The sequence below is a fragment of the Echinops telfairi genome, unplaced genomic scaffold (assembly GCF_000313985.2).
Source record: "Echinops telfairi isolate 266 unplaced genomic scaffold, ASM31398v2 ScPeMD7_1713;HRSCAF=2227, whole genome shotgun sequence".
NCBI classification, from domain to species: Eukaryota; Metazoa; Chordata; class Mammalia; order Afrosoricida; family Tenrecidae; genus Echinops; species Echinops telfairi.
Window position 1 is genome coordinate 21,967,548 of NW_022105611.1, and position 18,736 is coordinate 21,986,283.

Genomic DNA, 18,736 nt, shown 5'->3' on the forward strand with positions numbered 1-18,736 from the left:
CTGCGGAGCCGACCGCGGCCCCGCAACCACCTTGCCCAAACTCTCCGGAAGCGGCCCGAGTGGACAGGGTGCTCCGGCTGCCACAGCCCCGGCGGACCCGCGGCTCGACCGGAGGCGCGGGCCCTGCTGCCGCGTCCAAACTTGGAGCGCTTGACCTTTGGCTGCCGGAGGGGGCAGACCCCGCGGGGTGCTTGGACAGCTGCGGCGCCGTGAGGGCATCCTGCCCGGGGTTCCGGGACCGTCGGCTGCACTCCTGGGCGCCCGGCTCTACCTCCGGGATCCCGAGGTGTCCACATCAGGCGCATGCTGGCCGCGACCTGGAGACATGGATGTGTGCGCCGGTCTTGCCCTCTGGCTCTTCTGGGGGCTTCTCCTGCACCAGGGCCAGAGCCTCAGCCATGGCCACAGCGAGAAGACAGCAGGAACCGGTTCGGGGGCCGGTTCTGAGGAGTCCACCGCGGCAGGTAAGGCCTTGGGAAGGGCTGAACCAGTCTGGGGACCGTGGTTCAGAACTGAGGGGCCTGGAGTGGGCCAATCGAACCCTCGGTTTATACTTGAGCGGTTGGTGGATCATGCTTGACACCAGAGAGGAGTTCTTTCTCTTGAGCCATGGTTCCTTTTTCCCCTGAACATTTCTCCTTACTCCCCTCCATGGTGTCTTTTATCGGCAGAGGTCGGCCATTGGAGCGGCCTTTTAGACCCAGGAGTCAAGGCCCCTTCTCAGGACTACTCTGAAAGAAGGTCTTGGCCAGATACTAAGTCCATTGCTCCTGGCCGGTGTCAGCCTTTGGCAGCATAGGGGAGGTTAGGGCTGCTTGGGTTGGACAGAGAAAGTCAGGGCTGGGCCACTCCATTGGCAGCCTGGTGTTCAGGGTGGCCTTTCTGTCCCAACAGCCATGGGAACTTCATCCCTCCCTTTGCTTCTGTAATCTGCTCTCTCTAGGCTGTGCCCATTTGATAGTATGGCAGTTCCTTAGATGGAATCCTATTTACCCCCAGAGAGTTATACGGCCTTAAAACAAAACAAAACAAAATAAAAAGCATGGACATGATATAATTCCCAAGACCACTTGTTGACTTACTCTATTTCTTCTGACCAAAGAGGGTAGAAATTCCATTTTATTTTTTAAGCTACCCTGCATTTTTCCTGTGATCCGTGAAACCTTGTCAAGTGACAGAAGCCCTGGTGTGGCAGCAGCAGAAAAGAACACTTTTAAACTTCAGTGGCTTTCCACATGGCTGAGGAGGAAAAGATCCGTTCTTCCCCATTTCTCTCACTCTGTTGCTGTTATCAGTTTGGGGCTGTGGGGATGGGAGTGTGTGTGTGTGTGTGTTTGAGGAGGGTGGGGGAGCACGTACGGGGGCTCTTGCTGGGTGGGGCGGAGTTTATAGAGCAGCTGTTTCCAAGGGTAGGCAGGCTAAAGTGTCGGGGACCTCAGAGTAGGTACCCACGGATACAGGTAGAAAAAATATAGGTCCTGATTGCTGGAGAGTTGCGTGGATGGATCCAGAGGTTTGCATTGGTACTGATTCTTTCTGGGCCAGACCTCTTTTATCTTTGCTGACTGGGCTTGATGTGATTCTGAAAGCCCAAGCCCTGGGTTTCAAAGGAGACTTGGGTGCCATGTGTACAAACTTGCATGGCACCTGGTTCATTCTCTGACCCCCTGGTGGAGAAATTGCATTCTGGTCTGATCCCCTGCTGTGGAGATTTTGCATTTGTACCCAGATGTACTGAATCAGTACTTAACATTTTTAACAAGCTTCCCAGGTAATTTCCCCTGTTTTGAAGAATGGTTCTTTCTATGTATTAAACCTCTCTCTCCATAGGGAATCGCTTCTTCTTGGCCTCTGAAGCCACCTCCCTCAAAGTTTTGGTCTCTTTGGACTGTGAAGGACAAGACTAGTGAGCAAATAGAGACTGAACTGCCCCAGTGACAGCCATCCAAGAACTCCGACAGGGACATCACTGCCACGGCGTCTTTTCTTCATCCTAAAATTTGAGAGCCTGCCATAAAATGCATGTTTTGTGTGTGTGTGTGTGTGTGTGTGTGTGTGTGTGTTGCAGGAGTATAGTTTCGACATAAGCTAAAGGGAAGAGTTTTGAGTTGTAGGCATAATCTAGCTATGGGAGAGTTTTTTTTGTTTTTTTTTGAACATTTTATTAGGGGCTCATACAACTGTTATCCCAATCCATACACACATCAATTGTGTAAAGCGTATTTGTACATCATTTCTCAAAACATTTTCTCTCCATTTAAACCCCCGACATTAGGTCCTCATTTTTCCCCTCCCTCCCCGCTCCCCCCTCCCACATGAGCCCTTGATAGTTTATAAATGGGTATTTTGTCATAGCTATGGGAGAGTTTTTATCTCCTCCTGCCCCCTAAAATCAGGGTCATCTCTTCAGCCCTCAGAACCACCTTATGGCTTGAGCTCATGAGGTTGCATTGCACTAATTAAACTCTGACCTTTCTCCCAAGAAAGGGACTTTTCTGCATGTTCAGTTCAGAAATTGGTCTCCGTTATGTTCTCACAATAATGTTGACCTGCAGGGGTGGCAGGGGTGGCACTCAGAGAGAGGTCCTGGGTGCTGGGAATGGCTCTAATTGGTGGGAACCATGGAGGCTCCAGCCCTCTTATTTTGCTACACTGTTCCTTTGGACTTGGCTGAGACATTATCTCTGATTAGAGAGGGCCTTGGTTTTGTTCTGTTTTTACAACTTTTTATCACAAATTGGTTTTTGGAGCAAATCCGTTTTCCCGTTGACAGTTCATCCACATTTAGTTTTCAAATCATCCCGGCCTCATTTTTTGCACAGAGGTGGCTCATGGGCTGGCCTCTGCAAAGGGGTTTGAGGAGAAGCCTTCTATCCACTTAGGAGCTCTTGTGGCTGTCCCAGCCCCTCTGTAACCCCAGAGCATGTGTGTATGTGTGTGGGGGGTGGGGGCAAGGGGTCGCTTGCCCTTCAAGCTTCCACTTTTCTAAATCCGATTCGACAGTCAATTTGTATGTTTCCGTGGTTTGTATTATACAAGTATACACCTGCTCTGCCCACGAAACCTCACAATAGCGTTTGTGAGATGAGGATGGTGAAGCAAGTAATAGTATTTCCATTCTCATGGATGGGGACCCTGGTCCTGTGTTCCGTCTAATAGGCAGGTCTCCTAATGCTTCAGTCCTGGACTTTTGCCATCTTCTCAGGCCCTGCCCTGTTAAAGGAGCCATGGGCGGGGCCTGGAGCATGTTGTTTTACTCCGGTGACTCTTTAGTTAACATCCAAGGAAAGGACTGCCTTTTCCTCCTCTCAAGAGTCTTCTATAGAGACCTAGAGAATTGTTTTATTTATTATTATTAGTTTTCCTTGTTAGATATATACACCCATCTGACTCATTTTAGCCAGTTAAAAAATTTGATTCTAAGAAGGATTTAGAATGCTTTTGGCTTCACCAGGCATGTACTAAACACTTAGATTCTAAATGGTTCTCAACCTTCCTAATGCTGCGACCCTTTAATACAGTTCCTGGTGTTGTGGTGACCCCTTCCCCCCCCAACCATAAAGTTATTTTCGTTGCTACTTCATAACTGTAATTTTGCTACTGTTATAAAGTGGGCGCCCCCTGTGAAAGGGTCGTTTGAATTCCCCAAAGGAGTTGCAACCCACAGGTTGAGAACTGCTGATTTAGAACAATCTGACTCTTCAGTAAAGGTAGGTGTACTGCTTAGAGACCCTCCCACAGGCCATGGAGAAACCTTTTCCGCCACCTCCTGTGATGCCTGCACACCTGGTCACTTTCTCAGTAAAGTCTCTGGCTTACTGCCTCCGAAAGCTCCAAGTGTTTTGTGTGAGATGTCCCAGGTGGAGTTTGGAGTTGTGTCTGCTCTTGCTAGAGGTATTCAACCAAGTAAAACCAAGCTTACTGCCATCGAGTCAATGCTGACTCACGGTGAGCCCTTGTGGGTTTCTGAGACTGTAAGTGTTTACAGGAGTAGAAAGCCCAGTCTTTCTCCTGAGGTTTCAAACTGCCAACCACTCGGACTGCAGCCCAACTCATAACCATTACACCACCAGGTTCCCTAGAGCTATTAGGGGGTCCCTGATTAGGACCTGTGGTTGAGCTCTTTACAGCCATAACAGGGTGTCAGGGGATGGACATCTTGGCAGGGTGAGGAACCCTTGATGAAGTGGGAGGCCTGAGCCCTGCCTGCCCACCCAGCTAGTTGCTGCTGTCTCCGAGGCTATAAATGGCTTGGCCATCATAGTAACTATGCTATTTTTATCTGAGGGTGGCTCCCAGAACTGGGCTAGGGCCAACGGCAGGTAGGTGGGGCTTGACTGAGGCTAACACTAGGGGCTGGGAAGAGGTTCCTACTAATCCTTGGACATCACCTGCTCCCAGACCTCAGCTTTGGAAAGTCACCCTTTGCTCAGCTAATTGATTCAGCAAACAGTGAATAATAACAGCCTCATGCTCTATTTGTTTATCAAATACGTGAATACCTGCTCTGGGCCTTCCAAGGGGAAACAAAACAGACACGCTTTCTGTCTTCCTAGAGTGTACAATCTAGTGTGTGAGGGGGAGACAGAAAATAGCTACACATGTAGATATATTATCATGTGGTAAACTCTATGGAGGAAAATGTAATCAGGGTGCTTGGATGGGGAACAGGAGGAGATGGACATCTAGTTGAAGTTGACCCCTGTGCCCAGTAGAACAGCTTAGACCAGCAACATAACAATATGATAGCAACGGAACTTTTTTCAGTGCTTACTATATACCAGCCATGATTCCAAACTTTTATTTACATCTTACAATCATCTTCTGTGATAGGTATTATTCCCGTTTTATAGTTGAGGACATTGGATCCTAGAGAGAGGTTAAGTACCTTGCCCAAGATTTACGCAGATAGTAAGGTAAAGAGCCAGATTTTGGATCCCGACAGTCTGATCCCCCCCACCCCCCCAGTTCCTATTCTCGCTCAGCTATGGGAATACACACTCCCTCAAAACAATGTGGTAAATGCTCTAATCAAGGTACTGCATGAGAGGAGACTTCAGAATGTTTGTGGGAAAATTCGATTGTAATCCCATTCTCCACGAGCTTTTTGACCCCCACCCCCTCATATATCGTCTATGCCTATTAGAGGAACTCTGGTGGTGCGGTGGTTAAAGGACTCCACTGTTAATTGAAAGGGCACCGGTTCGAACTCACCAGCTGCTCTTTGTTCTTTGGGAGAAACATGGGACTGTTTGCTTCTATAAAGATTTATAGCCCTGGAAACTTTACAGGGCAGTTGTACACTGTCCTGTAGTCACCAAGAGTCAGTTATATGCCTGCATGAGGCCTTGGGAGGCCCAGGGGAGGAAGTGACTAACCCTGAGAAAGCTGAGGGAGGCTTTACAGTTTCCCCACTAGTTTTTCTCAGTTGGGGAGATTAAAAAGTGGCTGCCCAATTCATAACTTAAGAAATGGAAAAATCAGTTAGTTCCACACAGTTATTTTTACATATGAAAAAAGTTACGCCCGAGGGGCATGAGACAGAGTTGTTGGTGGAACATAGACAGGGACCCTGGCTTATTCAGTTATTCAATCCACAAATCCTTATTGAGCGCCTGCTGCTTTCTTTACCATGGAAGGAACTTAGGGCTACCAAAGAACTCCAAGTCTGGTAGGGAGAATAGGATGCACAATATAAGGCACAGCCTTAAAGAAGTGCCAAGCAGGCAGCAAACACAGTATTTGCTGAGGGTTAAGAGAGGTCTGTGTGACCTGGGCTCAGCTGGCTGTGGAGGGCTTCCTGGAAGGAGGGATGAGTGGAGGCAGAAGAGGAAGGGAGAGTGGTCTGATGTAGGGGTGGTTGGAGGAAAGAAGGCATTGTAAATGTTTGGGTCACCCGTGTGAGCACACGGAAACTCACTGGCGACTCACTGGTAATTAGACAGAATTGTTTCATAGTTGGCCAGCTACCCTGCCTGAGTGCCTGTAGGCAGGAAGATTGCAATCACATGTAGTGGCAAGTCTAATAACTACCATAGTTTCAAAGTTATGATGAGTGTAAATGGTGAGTGATTTTCTTAAAGATAGCTGCTGCAATGTAATGTGACATGAAAATATCTTTTTTTTCACCCCCTATTGGCAAAAAAAATCACGGGTGCTGCTAATAATATTTTGGCTGGTTGCCTGCAACTTTTTGAGTTCCCCTGGTATAACTGAAGGAAAGAATAAAATAATAAAGATATAAAAATAAAAGAATACTAACGTTTTCTACCATAAACATTCACCCCAAAAGAATAAAAACACAGAAGATTGCCATCATGTTGATTCAGGGGAACAGGACCCCTGAATTCTGCCCAGGGCCCCTTAAGGAGTCTGGAGTCTTTCAGGAATTCCTGTTGTCTGGCAAGCAGAGATGAGGTCTTGTGGAGGGGAGTGGTTTCCTAGGTCCCCACAGAAGTTGGGTTAGAACCCTAAGGGGCCCCTCTGGTTTCCTGCTGGGTGGCCTTTGGATACTTTGCTGAGTGGCTTCATTACTGGGACTGCTATGGTCCTCTGCCTTTGCTTCCTGTGGAAATGATTCTCCAGGAAACCCACCAGCTCTGGCTGTCAGGCTTTACATGAGAGGGAGGGATACCAAACTGGGCCTTTGACAGTGTTCTTGCTTTCTGTTTTTTGTTTTTTTTTCCTGCTGCTGATAAAAAAAACTCAAAATTTTGAAATACTTAAATTATACAACAAAGTATAAAGAATAATGCATTGAATACCCATGTGCCTACATCACAGTTTAAGAAGCAAAAAGTGACAAAACCAGCTTTCTTTATTGTCTGCAGGACACTTGACATACATTTCTAATGTAACACGCAGCATATTGCGTGTGTGTGTTTGCTCTCTGGCAAGTGTAAGCTGTTTGTGAAGGGAAGGGCGGTGCCTTTTTCATCTGTCCCTTTTGTGCCCACCATAATCTTTTGGTAAAGTCTGTTGGGAAAGCTGTCTCAGGATCTGTTTGAATGGACCCTGTTTTCTCCCTTTTCAAATCATCTCAAATGTCTCAGCACACAGATTCTGGGTCAGTCTTCGGTCCGTGGAGGTGTTGCTCACCCAGGTCACTCTGTATTATGTTTCAATCAGACACAGCTCTTTGTACCTCTTTTCAGCCTATTTCATTCTCTTTTCACAGATGGATAATTTGTAGCTGAGAAATGTGTGTTCTGGGACACCTAGCTAAAAAATGGCAGTCTTAGAAGTTATAACTCTTTGGATATATGCACCAAGCCCTTTTTTTAAAAAAATCAAAACGTATCTGTCAGTGTGCCCCTCAGTAGAGGTGACATCTCATTGATCTGGCAATCAGAGCTCCTAGCCTCAGTCATCTGGCCACACCAATGAAGCAAAGACACTGGAGTACTTTGGTCACCCGTAGTGTTGCTATGAATTGGAATTGACTCGATGGCCTACTCTTTTTCAGTTCGTTATTTGTTTTGCTTTAGACACCTATCATGGATCCCTGGTGGAACAGTGGGCTAAACATTGGGTTGCTGAGTGCAAGGTTGGTGGTTCAACCCACCTAGCAGCTCCTCGGGATAAAGATGAGACTGTCTGCTCTCATAAAGATCTCTAGTCTCAGAAAGCCTAGGGAGCAGTTCTGCTCCGTCCTGTAGGGTCACACTCTGAGTCGGAGTACAAAGCTGGGCTGCTTTAGAGGGCAGTACACCTACAGGGGTCATCATTATGCTACACTGTTGGGCTTACCTGTTTCTGTGCCTGCCTGCTTGATAGACTGTACGTGGCTCAGGTGTTAAGACAGCAAATGTCCAATGTTACATTCTCAGCTCCTAGTATGAGGCTTGGCACATAGTCTCTATAAAGTTTGGAGAACTGAATGAATGGGGATTAATCGCCTGATTCGAATTCAACTGAAGTTTATTAGGCACTGATTAGAAGTTGGAAAGATTTTCCTCAGGAAGTGTTGGATAAAGCCAAAGAAATAAGCTTAATTTGTTTAGAAGAAGTCATTGAAATTCTTTCAGAATGTCTCTTCCTACTGATACAACATCAATGATGCCTTGCTGTCTTGGTTAGTTGGGGCGGGTTGGGGGTGGGGAATCAGATCAGTTTGAGTTGACCAGCCTCACCTTACCTCATTTTTTGGATGTTTTAAAAAAGCCAGACCCTTATCATTTGAGTTTTTACCAGGAACATACTGTTAACAGGAGCTAGGAAACTTGTCTAATTCCACAAAGGACATATGCAATACATGTGAAGAGTCTGGCTTTGGCCAAACCAGGCCTTTGTTTAAGGTTTACTCTAGGCACTGGGGAAGCCGTTGGTAAAGCATGGGTGCTAGTATCTGACTTTACTTCCTGCCCTTGCCTCCTTCCTTTTACTCTGGGTGTAACCACTTCCCTGACCCCACCTGCAGGCCCGAGTTGGCTGAGCATATGGTACTGGTCCCTAGCTGTGTTTGTTTTCAAGTTCAGTATAAGAAATTATCTCAAAATGCTTAAGACAATAGATCTTTATTATCTCACAGCTTTTGTGGGTCTGGAATCTCTGTGTAGCTTAGCTGGGTGCCTCTGGTTCAAGGTCTCTTAGAAAAAGACAGCTGTCAAGCTGTTGGCTGGGGCTGTGGTCTTATAGGAAGGCTTGATTAGAGGAAGAGAGTTCTCTTTCAAGCTAATTTGCATGGTTGTTGGCAGGCCTTGGTCCCTTGCCACATGACTTTACCCCAGAACGACTTCAAGACCGACCATTGCCTGCCCTCAAGGAAAGTGAGCCAAAAGATAAGGAGAGAGCTGGAGATCGAGCTGACAATGGAAGCCATGGTCTTTTAATCATCTAATTTTGGAAATGATCTGTCACTTCTGCCACGTTCTATTTGTTTGAAGCAAGTCAGTAACGTCCATCCCATACTCAAGGAGAGGGGGTCATATAAGGGCCTAAACATTTGGGTCCATCTTAGAAGTTACCTATGGTATTATCTTGGGGCTATAATCTTGGGAGCAAGGTATTTATTTTAATTAAAACAATTTTTGGGGGGAGGGAGCAAGGTATTTAGGTGTTGTGGCTTCTTAATTTTTCTTTGACTCCATAGGGTTTTCCAAACCCTTTTTGTATTCCTTTTCATTTTGTGCCCACTTAGCTCAAGCATGAATTCGTTGTTTTGACATATAAAGTTGACACAACTTCTTCCTTCCTTAATATTTTCAGGGGACTCGGGGCTCCCCTCCCCAGGCCAGTTTTTTTTTAAAATCGTTTTAATAGGGGCTCATACAACTCTTATCACAATCCATATATACATCAATTGTGTAAAGCACATTTGTACATTCATTGCCCTCATCATTCTCAAAACATTTGCTCTCCACTTAAGCTCCTCATTTTGTCCCCTCCCTCCCCGTTCCCGCCACCCTCATGAACCCTTGATAATTTATAAATGATTATTTTGTCATATCTTGCCCTGTCCGACGTCTCCCTTCACCTACATTTCTGTTGTCCATCCTCCAGAGAGGAGGTCACATGTAGATCCTTGTAATAGGTTCCCTCTTTCCAACCCACTCTCCCTCTATTCTCCCAGTATTGCCACTCACACCACTGGTCCTGAAGGGATAATCCGCCCTGGATTCCCTGTGTTTCCAGTTCCTATCTGTACCAGTGTACATCGTCTGGTCTAACCAGACTTGCAAGGTAGAATTGGGGTCATGATAGTGGGGGGGGGAGGAAGCATTTAGGAACTAGAGGAAAGTTGTATGTTTCATCGTTGCTACATCGCACCCTGACTGGCTCATCTCCTCCCCAGACCCATCTGCAAGGGGATCTCTAGTGGCCTACAAATGGGCTTTGGGTCTCCACTCTGCACTCCCCCCATCATTCACTATGGTAAGATTTTTTGTTCTGATGATGTCTTATACCTGATCCCTTCGATACCTCGTGATCGCACAGGCTGGTGTGCTTCTTCCATGTGGGCTTTGTTGCTTCTGAGCTAGATGCCCCAGGCCATTTTTAAACCAGCTTTTCATCGTAGGCTCTGGTTCATCTCCTGACTCCTTGTGTAGAAACTCTGCGTCTGGAGCCCATTATACGGTAGCCACTGGCCTTGGAGCCACCACAGTGCCAGCTTGGCTTCTGAGACAAGATTTGCTGCTGGTATTGAAATGTGGTAGAGAGCCCTGGTTGCACAGTGGTCAAGGCATGCAGCCGCTAACCAAAAAGTCAGTGGTCTAATCCAACAGCCTTTCTATTGGAACAAGATATGGCAGTCTGCTTTCCTAAAGACTTAGAGCCTTGGTAACACTATGGAGCACTTCTCCTCTGTGCTACAGGGTCACTACGGAGTTGCAGTTGACTTGACAGCAGTGGGTTGTTTGGACTTCATTGAGATTAAACAACAACAACACCCACAACAACTTACTTTGACCTTAGAGGCCTTTGGTGTTAGAAGCTAGGATTTACATCTTAGTGCATCAGCACTGCAAGGGCTTTTAGGGATCATCTCTCCTAAAGTCATCGTTTACATTCGAGGAAACAAACTTGCCTAAAGCTTTGCTTACCCTGGTCCAGGAAATCGTTTTCTCTGAGTCTCATCCACGTGAAGGTGGAGCCTTCACGACCATAATGCAGCCTGTGTGGACTGTTAGGGAATTTTCTGAACCTGTGTATTGGAGAGCCAGAAAGCAACACACAGTGTTGTATTATGGTCACAGAGATTGGGCTGGGAAAAATTGAAGCTACACACAGTCATTGTCAGGTGTTATTTCTGAAGACTTTTGAGTCCAGCTGGAAAGTTTTAATATAGGCACAGAAAAAGAAGCCGAGTAACATTTGTAGAATATGATGAGTAATATCAGCACGCTGTGCCACTTTCTTGGCTCTCTCCGTCATAGGCAGGAGAGAGCTCTGTTGTTTGCTGGGACGTAACAGAGGAACTCTCTTGAAGGAGGTGGGTCAGAGCATTACGTGGCTGCATGCCACACCATTACTTGGTCACACTGGTTGCATTGTGCATGTTGGGCTCTCACCAGTAGGGTACATGCATCCAAAGCCTTTTGGAGGTTCTGTGGCCACCTGGGAAGTGGGCACTGAGAATTGGACAAAGCCCTGCCTGTGTTGGCACAGCTTGCTAGGGCAGGCACAATTTGACTAGAGGGGGCCATGGTCCCGTCACATTGTCAGAGGGGCAAATTCATTTTGTGCGAGGAAACACGCAGAAGCTGTGCAAGGGGAACCCTGAAGTGAGCCAGCAGCACTGTTTTCTTTTCTCCTTCCTGCTGGGTAGCTTGGCGTCCTGGTGGCACTGTGAGTTAGGCACTGGGCTGATAACTGCATGGTTGGCGGTTTGAGCCAACCAGAGAGGCTTCTCGAGAGATGGATGAGGCTGTCTGCTTCCATAAAGATTTACCGTTTCAAGAACTCTCCATAGCTTCATTGTGAGTCAGAATCCACTTGATGACAGTGGGCTTGGTTTGGGTCTTGGTGAGCTTGTGGATGGTGATTGCTTTCTCAATACTCAGGGTTCTGGGCCACAACTCTCCCGCCCCCCACCCACTCCCACCCCACACTCCCCATCTCTACTGTGGCTACATTGCCTTCTGTTTCTCTCTTGGCATTTTTGGCCCAGCCAGGGCTTTTTCCCCTTCTTCTTCTACTGGCCTCAGAACATACCTTATACTGCTTCTCCTTGTAGGATTTTATTCTTCTCCCAGAATGTCCTTCTCTCTTCCTACCAGTCTCTCACTCTGCCGACACCTTTCCTGACACTCATGCTAGCCACGTTCCCTCTCACCTCACCAGGCTCTTTCTGTAGCCCTTTCTGATTGTAACACTCATTGTGTGCTTCACACTTTGCTCAGGCCTCTTGGTAAGAGGCAGCCTGACAAGGTTTCAAGAGTACTGGTTCCTGCTGGCTCCAGTCTTTATTGACAGTATGACCTAAACTACAGTTTCCTCACTTGAAACACGAGGTCAAAAGAGTTATTGTATGTGAAAGCATTGTATACATTTCAAAGCATTTTATTCCTCTCCCCCCTTCTCCTCACCTCCTCTTCCTTCTCTCTCAGTCAAGAACTATGTCCACGGTATTAATCTCAGTGCTGGTGTGAGAGAGTATGTGTTCAGCTGGTATTAGTTGAATAAATGAATGAATAAAAGTGAGTGATCCTTGTGATGGAGTAGACAGGGAGGGAAAATGTCCCCTTTCGTTCCTGTGAAAAGTTTAGGCACATATGCCCTGAGATTGGAGGTAGAATTTACCTGGTGGGTTTTCAGAGGCATTCTGTGGGTAATCTTTCTGTTTGAGCTACTAATACCTCATCCCCATTTCCTGAGTAGCTGTGTGCAGTGATCGTCACTGATGGATGGCCTGGCCGTTTCTCTAACTGGCAGTCTTCGTCTGCCACAGCCATGGTGGCGCTGAGCAGGTGGCTGCAGTAGAAGTGGAGTAGGGCCAGCAGGAGACCTGTGGGTAAACGATCTCTTGGGTCCTGCTACTCCCCTGACTTTGGCTCCCCGACACAGATGGGGTTACCTCAGGTCAAACTGGAGGCAGCAGAATGAACAGAATGAATTTTCACTGCTTTTCTTAGCCTGGCTCGTGGGTTGGAGGAGGGGGCCTTCTTCCATGGTTCCCACTGCTGGGCTGATTGTGCAGCAGGGAGGTGGAGGAGCCCCGTGAGGATCACTGGTTTACTGAATGTTATCTCTGATGCTGAGAACTGCCTGGCCCAGCGAACACCAAGCGGAGGAGACTTTGTTCCGGTTTCCTTTAAGGCATTGAGAAGGGACCTTTAGAGAGACTCAGTAGAAGCGGTACAACATGGCCCAGCGAGGACAAACCTGTCCCTTTCCCTATCAGCTACATTTAACCAGCCCACTCCTCCGGAGAAAGATGGGGCTGTTTACATACAGTCTTAGAAACCCACAGGGGCAGTTCTACCCCTGCCCTATAGGGTGGCTATGAATCAGAATGGACTCTGTGGCAGTGAGAGAGTGATTGTCTTGTACTGAGTCTGGCCTAGGCGGCCAGCAATCTGACTGGCTCCCTAATCTCATATGCCTCTATGTTTCTCCAGTGTGATACAGTTGCTCTGCTCTCTGGGTTATCTCAGGCCTCTCAGGAAGCTCTTAGAACTCTCATCACTACAGTCTATGCTAAAACAAATGTGTCCTGGTTTGCCAAGTTCCCAGAGCCAGCTTCTAAGTTGTATTGGCGGCCAGCGGAGAGGAGTACCCTTCAGGTACAACATATACCCAGGTTTGAAAGCAGTGTGTGCCTGTGTGCCTCTGTGTACAGTGGGTTTGTGTGTGTGTGTGTGTGTGTGTGTGTGTGTGTGTGTGTGGTCATATTTCAGGAAACTTTCTGGCCAGGGCAAAGGTTACTGGGACTCATACTTCCTACCTGTGAAGAAACAAATATGTAACTCACCTCACTTCCATGATAAGACTCATCATAGTATTTCTATTGACCGAGCACTGGTTATGTTCCAGGCACTGGGCTGGGTGATTCACATATGCACAACAGCTCTTCAAGGTAGACATTGTTCTTATTTTACACATGATGAAATTGTCCAAGAATGTATATACTTTTCCCAAGGTTACTAAACCTGTATGTGATTGAGCTAGAATCTGAACTCCGGTCTTTCTGACCCCAAGACCAGTACTGCTTCCATTTTTGTTTAATAACCTGTGATGAGGGAAAAAGAAGCAAACAGCCATCTGACGTGAGGTTAATAGGTGCCCATCGAGTCCGTTCCCACTCAGGGAACCTCACGTTTAACAGATGAGACATGGCAGTCGGGTCCTTTTCCACCCTCACAACTGCTGTTGTGTTGGAGCACGTTGTTGCAGCTGCCGCGTCAGTCTACCTCGTGGAGGTCTTTCCTGTTCACGGACCGTCTACTTTACCTGGCATGACTGTAGGTAAATATGGACATTTGGATTAAAGTCACGCATTTTCTAGGACTGTTAGTGATAACTAGTTTATCACCTACATGGCCTTAACGAAACTGGGATTAGGATTTGGGGAGGTGGAGGCGGAAGAGGGGCTGTATTTCACTTGTGAATTCTGAATGGGTACTGTGACCCTGGTGAAATGTCTGGCCTCACAGTGGTGTGTGTTCAGTTTGTAGCTTCCAGAAATAGCACTCTGGTTGAGCTATTCTAGACGTAACCCTTGGGAGAGCCTTTGTTTCTATTTAACGTTGACTGTGTTTTACATATTATATGACAATCTGCCCAGAAGAAGAATCCGCTATAATAGAGCGGTTGAGATGTACCACTACTTTATACATGTTATACATGGACACAGCACATGTCTTGGTTTGTTGAACTCAATTAGTTCCAAAGTCATGTTCGAACACCAACAAGTTCAAGAACGTAATTTATTTTTTCCATAAGAAATAATGGGAAAAAAAAGAACTAATGGGAAACCAAATAATTGGTTCTGAGGCCCCAAAATTACACTTACAAATTCATTTTTCCAGGTCTTTAACAAAAAGTTAACAGCCTAGTTTGTGTCAAATACCTTAAACATCGAAGCACAATACAGTAAATTGAAGCACAATACAGTAAATACAGTACATTAAAGATCAAAACACAATACAGTAAATAAAAGTACGCTATTTTACGTAGAGGACGAAGACTGATGTTTTGACACAGTAGCACGAGCACCGTATGTTGTCTGAGCGAGAGCGAGCTTAGACTGAAGCGTCACCCCTTTGTGTCCGCACAGAGACATGACGGGTGACTCGCTCTCGGCCCATGCAGGTTGTTTTCACACCTGATTTTCGGTTCGACTCTTGGGCAGAGTTATGAACACCAAGCAGATTTCCTTTTAAACTCTGCTGTTGGAGTAGTAGAAAGTTTGACAACTGATGCATCAGCGTGTGTATGCATGCATACGTATGTATTCGTAGTCTATGTTTTTATCTTCGTAAGAGCTCCTATTTAGTGGAGTGTGACTGAAAGCGAGGACTGTGCTAGATACGTTCCCAGACGTGATCTTATTGCAGGTCTCCCGTGTATAATTTCTGCCCAAGGTGGTCCAGCTTCCGTGTTCCGTGTGTGTGAGAACAGCTGTGCTGCCGGAAGCTGAGATCACCTCGGCCTGCAGCGATCAGGGGGGTTCTGTGGGTTTCAGACACCCCAAGCAGACATATAAAGGAGGTTGAGGGAAGCCTCCCAGGAAAAGGAAATGTTATGCATACAGAGTCTTCGAGGGACACTGATTAGTCCAGATTGCCTGGACAGTGACCATTGTGGAGAACAATACCCTGTTTCCCCAAAAGTAAGGCATCCCCCCGAAAAGAAGACTTCCCTGAAAATAAGGCCCCCCGAAGCTACCGTAACTCTGGACTCTGGACCGTAGCAGCGGGGGCTGCCGCGCAGCTCACTGTTGGCCACAGCGCAGCCGGAGCAGACAGGAAGTGCGAGGTCTCTTTTAATAAAACAATAAACAATAAATGTGTACCATATTCTTCTTCATGGAAAAATACGACATCCCCTGAAAATAAGACCTAGCGCATCTTTGGGAGCAAAAATTAACATAAGACACTGTCTTATTTTCGGGGAAACAGGGTACTATATAATATCAGGTTAAGTTCATGGAGGGCCTCAGATGTCAGGCTAAAGAGTTTAGACTTTACTCTGTAGACAGTAAGTACAAAGGGGCTTCAAAAAGTTGGTGGATAAATGGAATGAGAAGATGATGGAATTTCTCCACGAACACTTTGAAGCTCCCTCTTAGTCCCGGAAAGGTTCGATCAGGGAGAGACATGAACTGAGCTAGGCTTTAGAAAGTGTGAGTACGCCAAGTGTGTTGGCAGGGGACGTCAGAGGTAGGGCGCTGAAGTAGGAGATTTTGCAGTTGTTTCTGAGCAGAGGAAGTGAGGGTCTCTTGTGGAGATAGGATCGACAGGACTTGAGGTTCAGTGTGAGGAGGGGAGGAAAGAGAAGAGTGTACCAGCAGTTCTGAAGTGGTGCCATTAATAGAGACCATATGGCAGTCAGGAGGGGGACAGGCTAGCTAGGTTTAATTAATAAGTGAGGACTAGATGTGTTTATGTGACGCGAGTTGGCAAAGGGGCCACACGCCATAACGCTCCAGGAACTCAAGAATTCCCTTCCTTCGATACTTTTCTCCCCTAGGTCCATTTTGTCAATGAGCTCTCTCGGACCAGCAGAAGTGAAACTTTGCTTAAGGTCATAGAGCCACTGCTTGGTAGATTCCAAACCTGAGAATGGATCCGAGTCTCTTGAGTTTTAGCCATACGCTTTCTAACAAAACTGGGCCTTCATCCGAGTCTCAGAGATAGACAAATCTGGGTTCAACTCCAGGTTTTGCCCATTTCTGTCGGTGGAATATTTTACAGTTTCCACATTTGAAAAGAAGAAAGAATTAATTCCTATCTCACGGAGGCGAGGCAAGTGAAGGGTTTTTTTTTGGGTATTTATTTTATAAATCATTTTATTGGGGCCCTTGCAGCTCTTATAACAATCCATCCATCAATTGTATCAAGCACATTTGTACATATGTTGCCATCACCATTTTCAAAACATTTTCTTTCAATTTGAGACCTTGGTATCAGCTCCGCTTTTTTTTGCCCCTCCCTCTCCCACCCTCTCATGAAGGTCTTTTACAAAGCTCTTATGTGCTGTACCAGTGTGAAGGTATTGCTCCCGGAGTGATACTTAACTAGCCGGAACCAACGAATTAGATAGCATTTTTGCCACGTGAGAGTGATTCCACAGTCTTTTGTGGAAGGTCTTTCTTCAATTCCTGGGTTTCATAGGCTCCTCGCTGTCTTACAGTTGCAGCTTTCTGGTCTGGGAACATGCCCACCTTTCCCATCATCACGTAGTTCTAATCTTCTAGTTGGAAATGGACTTGCTGAAGGGACTAAGTGACCATACCTGCTGCTTCTTTCTGGTCCTGAGAGAAGACGGTGCACATCTGTTTCCCACAGGGTCCTTTGCCAGCCGTCAGGCGGCAAAGGCGTGGGAGCCAGTGAGACCTGAATTTAGCTATGCTTGGGATTGGTAGGCGGTGGCAGTAGCTCTGCTATACTGGTTAAGCTCACCCTTTAGACAGAGGTAATAGGGTGGAGCTGCCAATCAAAGTTAGTACTTGGAGTCCTGTGGTTATCTGTTTGGTTCAGTACACATGTCCCCGAGTCCTCTTGAGAGTGGGAGTATGTTGCTCAAATTCGGTGTATTGTTAAGTGGTGGGGCGTAGTCTGTGTTCCTTCTCTGTCATGGGAGCAGGCCCCAAACTGGCTGTCTTGTCTCACGTCTGCTCCACTCCCTGAGAGTGAAGGGAACGGAAGAAGGTTTTCAGACTCACCAAACAGCTGCTTAATGGTTTTGACCTTCTGTCTTGAAATATTTTCTTTCTACGTATTTCCTTTGCAACTTTTTTCTTCTCTCTTTCTAATTTGGTTCTCTTGATCTTCACAGCTTTCTTTAAGGTATAGCTAGTTTGACAAAAAGAGCACTAGATTAGGAATTAATCATGGCCTTTTGGGGCCTCAGTTTCCCCATGCCAGGGACTATGGGGAAAACAGAACCCATCTCACAAGGTTGCTATGTGCAGCTCTTAATGAGATGATGTGACAAGTATTTAGTCTCATAAAAATGTGAGTAGTTTATTATCAGTTTTCCTCTTCTGTCTTATCTGATGACATTTCATAGCATTCCCTGGTTCATCTCTTTTTACCACGCTAGGTCTCCTAGGTTTTCAGCTCTTTACCTCTTTTTTATAATTTTGCTTTTCAACGTTCAATAACAACAGGAACAGTGTGGCTTCATTGGCATTACACTTGGTATAGCTGCAAGGGGGAGGGACTGAACCCTTGGGGAAAGGTAAAATTTATTGGCATTTGAGCGTAACATCCTGTCATTAACTTGAACAAAACTCTTTAGTCCACTGGGCCTCAGTTTTCATATCTACCTCTTGGCTTATCATTATATCTCTAAACACTCTCCCCTCCTCACCTTAAGATTTAAGTACTACTTACTGGGTTGAGATTTCCTCTGAACTCAGTATCAGCGAACGCTTTGCCAACTTTCAGTATGAAGTAGGTTAGGATATAAGGGGGCCTTGGTCTTGCGGTGACTAAGTGCCTACTCAGCTGCTAACCAGAAGGACTGAGGTTCGAACCCATGCGCCTTTCCTTGGGAGAAAGTCTGCTTCTGTAAATATTGACAGCCTCGGAAACCGTATGGCTGTTCTGCTCTTGCTCCGCATGCAGGGTTAATCTGAGTCCGAGTAGACTCAGTGCCCACAGGCTTTGGTGTTAGCTAGTGAGGTGTGGGCCAGAGTTGGCAAACATTTGACGGAAGAGTCCGTCAATCCTGACCCTCACAACAATTCAAAAATTATTCGAGAGCTGCAAATTACATATATATATATTGCTATAAATATATTTTTACAAACAAATGAAATCATCATTATCTGAATTGTAACCTTAAAAATTTTTAGAGACGAAGCTGTGATAGTTTTATTTTCATTTTCAGTTTTACTTCAGAGCCACACGTACATACAAAAAAAAAAGCCACCTATGGCTCTAGCGCTGACCCTAAACGTAGCCACTGGGATAATCGGTTACAGTGGGAGTCTAAGGTGCAAGATAGAATAGAGAATAGGCTACAGTGGGAGTCTAAGGTGCAAGATAGAATAGAGAATAGGCTACAGCGGGACTCTAAGGTGCAAGATAGAATAGAGAATAGGCTACAGCGGGACTCTAAGGTG

At 46.3% G+C, this 18,736-nt stretch overlaps 1 protein-coding gene across 8 annotated transcripts in view; it reads left to right on the top strand.

Annotated features, from left to right (window-relative positions):
- Nucleotides 1–43: 43 nt before the first annotated feature.
- Nucleotides 44–18,736, top strand: part of STIM1 (stromal interaction molecule 1) — a 213,685-nt gene continuing 194,992 nt past the window's right edge. For 4 of the 8 annotated variants that reach the window (XM_045293069.1, XM_045293074.1, XM_045293073.1 and 1 more), the window contains exon 1: nt 45–464. In XM_045293069.1, the coding sequence (XP_045149004.1) occupies nt 326–464 (139 nt within the window). In that variant the 5' untranslated portion in view covers nt 45–325. Of the gene's footprint in view, nt 465–18,736 lie in introns of all 8 variants that reach the window. The other 4 variants (XM_045293071.1, XM_045293072.1, XM_004708787.2 and 1 more) reach the window with 3 other exon arrangements.